Below are 6,352 nucleotides of genomic sequence, written 5' to 3'. Positions count from 1 at the left end.
ACATTATAACGCCCCCACGGCTGAAAGGGCGAGCATGTTTGGTGGGATGCGGGCTTAAAGATTAAATCATATTTGTCCATGTTCTATGATTTAACTCTATTTAAATAAAAAATCAATATTTAACATTTAACCACTCTGGTGTACTCTGAAATAATTAAATCTAGACAAAGAAAAGGTAACTCCTCGAAGTGCTTGAGACTTTCGGTGGTATTTTGGGACTTTTAAAACTCCATATAAAGGTATTTTCAAATGTAAGCAAGACCTGTCGTCGTAGGATCATCACTACTGCTCTAGTTAAAATGTTATAGAACTATAAACCACATGTGAATGATTAAGTACAGATAATTAGAAAATGGTTCAACCTGTTTTGTCTCCCAACACTTACAGAACAATGCGGGCAGGCACTTAGAATTTAACTTATTGTCAGTGGCGTAGCCAGGTTTTCCAGAAAATTTTAAGGGGGGCAATAAATTAAAAAGCTGAAATTGATCTAAATCTTTAATAAAATGATCATTTAATCAATTGTAATAGTGTTTATAGAAATTTTATTTTGTAATTAAGGTTTACTATATATAAAAGCTGAAACATAATATGTGATCAATAAGCCTAGATGTTTTCAGGAGGGGCCGGGCCCATTCCCCCCGCCCCCTTGGCCACGCCTCTGCTTATAGTTTTTGATAGATCTATTTCGCATCCTTTTTTTTTCTGTAATATTTATTTTATGTTGGAGTTTAGATACTACTATTTTATCTCACGTTTATACCCTGTCAAGGCTAGACAGTTTCCAGCCGTGAAAAGTTCCGTCTTTTTGGCGGTTTTCCAAAGGATTACATTTTTACCATCCTTTTTTTTTAACGTCCTTTTTTTTATCCTGTGAATGAAAGGCACATAGCACGCGATGTTACAGCTGTTTAAAAATTCTCAGGAAGTCACGCTTTTCTTCGAATATTTACAAGCTAAAATTTGAATATTTCCAAAGATCGAATAGAAATTGCATGTAAATGTAAACGAGCAGCACACTATACAATTATGTTTTTAAAATAAAATGGTCACGTGCTCTAATTCTGAGAAACACGCATATGTAGAAGAAGCTGTAGTAGGTGTATTTCCATCTCTTTATAGAGAACGATTTATCGTGATTACTTGATTGTCCTTTCAGTGAACTTCTGGTGTTTTTGAACAAGTTCAACCTCACTACGATCATGATCAAAGCAGGAAATGTACTTCCTTCTTGTAGGAACGAAGTACAGGACAAATGTAGTCTTAGCTTTCAAATTGGTCGTTCATACGAATATTGAAAAAGAGTCTAATAAAAATATTGGTTATTACAAGGTGGTTTGATTTTCTTGAACTCGTGTGATGAAGAGTTATTTAAGTTTTCCATTACAACATGTGCCTTGTAATGTCGTACAAATACCTAGAAATCCAATACCAAAAGTTTTTGCAACTCTTGTAGAAGCTATACTACCCCTAAAGACTTGTACTGTTATGCACTATTCGTCGCAGAATTGCCCTCTCAGAATGTACTTAAATAGAAGGTTGAAATTAGTGTGCATGGAAATATGTCCAACTGAATTGTGGTTCTTAACTTAAAGATATGTTGGACAAGTCATAACGGAAATGAAGATATTCTGTCAAGAGCAGGTTGCATGAGGAAGCTGCTGATTAACATTAGAAAGAGACAGACAGTTGGAGTTTATCGGACACGTTATGAGCGAAGAGGAAATTGAAAGTCTAGTCTTAACTGGAAAGATTGAAGGAAGGAGAGACAGTTGAAGAAGATGTTGACTTATGTCCAGAGTCTATCTAAATGGATGAATGTATCGATGTTGGACGTTCTTTGTGTCTCAAGAAGAAGAGAATCGTGGAAGACAGAGGTTGGCTTATGTCAAGAGCCTATCTAAATGGTTAAATGTATCGACATTGGAAATACTCTGTGCTTTAAGCAGAAGAGATATATGTAAGACCATGGTCACCAACGTCCTGTTTGGATATGGTACACAAAGAGAAAATATGTCAACATCTGCTTAAAATCAAGAAATATTATAACTTCAACAAATTCATAAGAATCACTTCATAAAATATTCTTTTGTAGTTGGTTGTTATCCCAGTTTCAGGAATTTATTTCATGAAAATAACTAACTTTTTTGTAAAGTATTCTTGTAGTTGGTGGTAAACGTAGCTTCAAACAGTTCGTGAAATTAACGACATGTAAAACTTTCTTGTAGTTAATGTTTTAGTAATTCTTTGTTCATCAATGAAAGTGCAAAATATTTTGATGGCTTTTTTTTTCAAATATTGACACATATTGACGACGTTCCTATGCAGTGTGCTTCAGTACCCTAAATAACGATATCTGATATTTTACCCAGAAGTATTGAAGTAACTAAAAGTTGGCCATAGCACACCTGGAAAGAACAGGTAGTCTTTGGGATGTGAATGTTCGTAGCGCACACTGAAGTTTTTGGCATAAATACGTGTCATACAACAAAAAACGTATTTTAATTTTTTTCGAAGTTTCGTTTTTACGGTTTCATCACGAGAACACGATTACTGTATTTCAACAAAGCTGAACGAATATCTGAAATGTAACTTTTACCTGATGATGACCCGATTCTATGGGTCGAAACGTTGTTATAAGTAAGTCAGGACTTTTTACACCTCCTATAGCTGGTCCAGTCGTCAGCCATGTAGGACGAGCATTTGACGATGGAAATTCGAACTCGCGACCCTCAGATTTCGACTCGAGCGCCCTAACCACCAGGCCATACCAAGCACATTTCACTAGTAGCTCCCTCAGTTTCAGTAATGTGGTGTACCACCCAACCTCATTCCTGACCAGCATGCTGTTCAAATATTTTTACAACTGTGTAAGCAATATAAATTTTCTTAACTGAGTAACCAAGAATACTGCACAATACGCATTTGTTAGTCACCCGAGGCTAACTAAGTAGGAACGTGTATGTGTCGATACTTATGTAAGTGTACACAGCTAGGAACGTATATACAATCAAAATTCACAGCCATGGTATATTGACAGTACCCTATTCAGAGAACAGGTTGTATGTTTAACTACAGTATCTTATCCAAGGTTGGAATTACCGTTTCTCTCTAGTTAGTTGTGTCTATTGATCTAATTATCTAATAAAGTGAAGAACAAGAGATATATCTAAAATTAGTTTTTCGGTGCCGAGAATCTTTCGTTAATTATTAAGTCCTCCTGTGGTTCAGAGATAAACTTGAGGGGCTACAACGCTAAAATACTGGCTTCAATACATGCAGTGAGCACAGCGCAGATAACTCGTTGCATGGCGTTGCGCTTAAATTTCAAAGAAACATTAATCGTCAGATTATTTTTTAGATTTTATAACGCCGCTGTTCATAGTGATATATGATCATTTTGGGCTGGAAAGCCAATTTCAGAAGATGTATTTTATTTATTATCCATTGTGAAGTATTATTAATAACATTTAGTCGGTTTATTATTTACACATAGTTTGTTTTTTTCATGCTTATCACGGGTATCGAATCCAGATTTTAGCGTTGTAACCCTGTATACTTACCGCTGAGCCACTTGAGGGCAGTAGGCTTCAAAATTATTATTTACACATATTTTAAAATGTACTTTACCATTTCTAATCACTATCACTTCTTTGGTATGTGTATGAATATCTACCGCTATGTAGGTTATATATCAGCAGTTGTTTTGTTTTGTTGTTGTTGTTTTTCGCGATGATACATTTTGAAATTCTTTTTATGCAGTTATACGCTAGTTTGGTTGGGTTTTTGTTCTATTCTATTAAACTATGATATCATTTATTTAGTTATACTACAAAATTATACCCGTCCTGCGACCAGCAGGAGTAGACCTATAAGTTATTGTTCGCCAATTTATTAGACTGGTACTGCAAAGGTAATGGTAGGCGTATAACACGATAGTTTGTTAAACTCGTACTGAAACTGGAATGCAAGGCCTATAACACGATAGTTTGTTAAACTCGTACTGAAACTGGAATGCAAGGCCTATAACACGATAGTTTGTTAAACTTGGTACTGAAACGGGAATGCTAGGCCAATAATACGATAGTTTGTTAAACTGGTACTGAAACGGGAATGCTAGGCCTATAACACGATAGTTTGTTATACTGGTACTGAAACGGGAATGCTAGGCCTATATCACGATAGTTTGTTAAATTGGTAATGAAACGGGAATGCTAGGCCTATAACACGATAGTTTGTTAAACTGGTACTGAAACGGGAATGCTAGGCCTATAACACGACATTTTTGTTAAACTGGAACTGCAACCGGAATGCTAGGCTTATAAAACGATAAAAGTAAAATAAAAGTCCAGAGATACAACATTTCAATGGATTATTTGTTGAGATACAACTTTTTCAGTAGATTATTTGTTTTTATTCTTAACTTTATTACAACCTTTCAACCACTCGTGTGACCATCATCAGGTAACTGTTGTGTGGAATACTGCGCAGTATTTCACACAATAGACTACAGTTACTTGATGACGACAACAAAAATAAAAAAAAATAAATAATCTACTCAAAAGCTGTACCCGTGGACTTTTATTTAAAACGACAATTTATTAAACTGGTACTGCAATGGGAGGGCTAGCTTATAATTTAAACTGGTAATTCAACGGAAAGCTAGACCTACAACACGACAGTTTGACCAGTGCTACACATAAAATCGACCCATTTTAAATCTGTCTTTTAGTTTTAATCTAACCTATATAAAAGCCAGTGTGTGTCACGTCACGTTTGATTTCTCGAAACAGGAGGAGTCATAAAAGCCATAATGCATTTATCCAGATAGAATATTTCGAATACTTTCTGCCCATTACGATTTTAGTGACGGGGGGTGCGTGGGGGCCATGAGAATGGTGGGGCCGTGAAATCTTATGTGTAATGAGTGTTGGTATAATAAGCCTAAAGTAAAGATATGGTGTGGGATCACCTAGCCTAGAGCCAAGTGCATAAAATGTATCATGAAAGTAAAAATATTGATTCAGTTTTATACTTAAATCGTTTCTGAATTAAGTTATTTTCTGTTATATCACTAACGTTTTAATAAAAACAAACCTCTTTAATCAACGGAGACTCTAAATTTATTTATTTCAGTTAGCTATGAAATGTGAGGTTAGGGTATACTATAGGGTGGGGGGGGGGTAGTACTTGCTCCATCATTTTTGACGACCTTTACATTTATTTTTCTGTGACCATTAAAATGCTTGAAGGTTACGCCCATGATTATAACGCGATTTGTATGATACAAAGAACAGTAAAACAACATGCTGTGGTAATGGTTTTTAGTTTTTGGAGGGTCTTTTGGATTATTCGGCGAAAAAGAAGAATGCAAAGCCCAGTTCACCTACTGATAACTTGAACTTCAATTCCTATATACAAGTTAGCTATTCACGGATATATGCCTAAGTTCACAGTAGACGCTAATTGTTTCGTCCGTAATGTACTTCTTGTAGCTCAAAGTAATTCGTTGGAATACAATCTCAATAATCACAAAACTGAAATAACTGACTAAATGACTGTTAGAAACGGAAAAACTGACAAACAAAATCACCAACACTTCATCCTCTATAACAGACTCAAAAAACAATCATTATTTCTGTAACCTAACTAATGCCTTATACTGTTCAATTAGTTTCCCATACTTTAAAGAAAAATGTATAGGCGTTATAAGCCATGCGCTCACCACGTGACCTCAAAACCTTTTTTTTTGTTTTGTTTCAAGCTCTAGCCCCAAAACAAACAAACCAAAAATACAGAAGTTTAAATAGCCTACATCAATATTAACGTACAGCTGCTATGCTTAGTCTTCCAGAACTAAAATTCCAACGCTGCATTTGTCATCACAAAGACCAGAATAATTCTAAAGGCAATACCTAATATTCATATTTCATTATTCTTACCTTGTACTTGTGATTCTGTTAAAGATGTTAAACGGGCCTCCTGGATAAACAGAAAACACAGAATTGTTGTTCACTACGAATATATAAACGATTAAACTTAACACACTAAATTTTCTAAAACTTGATATATTAGGCTGTTACTGTCTATTTTCTGAGTTTGTTTGGATAGTAAAAGAAATATCTTATTCTCTATAATCAAGTTTAAAATATGCATATTCTGTACAAAATATGTACAGAAAGAGGATACAAGGTGTAAATATTGAGTGTTGATGGTATTTCTACGACACATTGGCCAAGGGTTTAGGTACACGTTTGTTTGTTATGAATTTCGCGCAAAGCTACACGAGGGCTATCTGCGCTAGCGGTCCCTTATTTAGCAGTGAAAGACTAGAGGGAACTAGCAGGGGCGG

At 35.3% G+C, this 6,352-nt stretch overlaps 1 protein-coding gene across 3 annotated transcripts in view; it reads right to left on the bottom strand.

The window, feature by feature from the left end:
- The window catches only part of LOC106459837 (calcium-binding protein E63-1-like), a 37,992-nt gene that overhangs the window by 10,787 nt on the left and 20,853 nt on the right, over nucleotides 1-6,352 (bottom strand). For 2 of the 3 annotated variants that reach the window (XM_022386394.1, XM_022386396.1), the window contains one exon: nucleotides 5,943-5,982. The exons of the other annotated variant lie outside the window; for it this stretch is intronic. In XM_022386394.1, the coding sequence (XP_022242102.1) occupies nucleotides 5,943-5,982 (40 nt within the window). The remainder of the gene's footprint in view (nucleotides 1-5,942; nucleotides 5,983-6,352) is intronic. 3 annotated transcript variants of the gene reach the window in all.

Source organism: Limulus polyphemus, unplaced genomic scaffold, assembly GCF_000517525.1.
Source record: "Limulus polyphemus unplaced genomic scaffold, Limulus_polyphemus-2.1.2 Scaffold667, whole genome shotgun sequence".
Lineage (NCBI taxonomy): Eukaryota > Metazoa > Arthropoda > Merostomata > Xiphosura > Limulidae > Limulus > Limulus polyphemus.
Note: the sequence above shows the minus strand (reverse complement) of the source record. Positions and strands in the feature narration are given on the sequence as shown.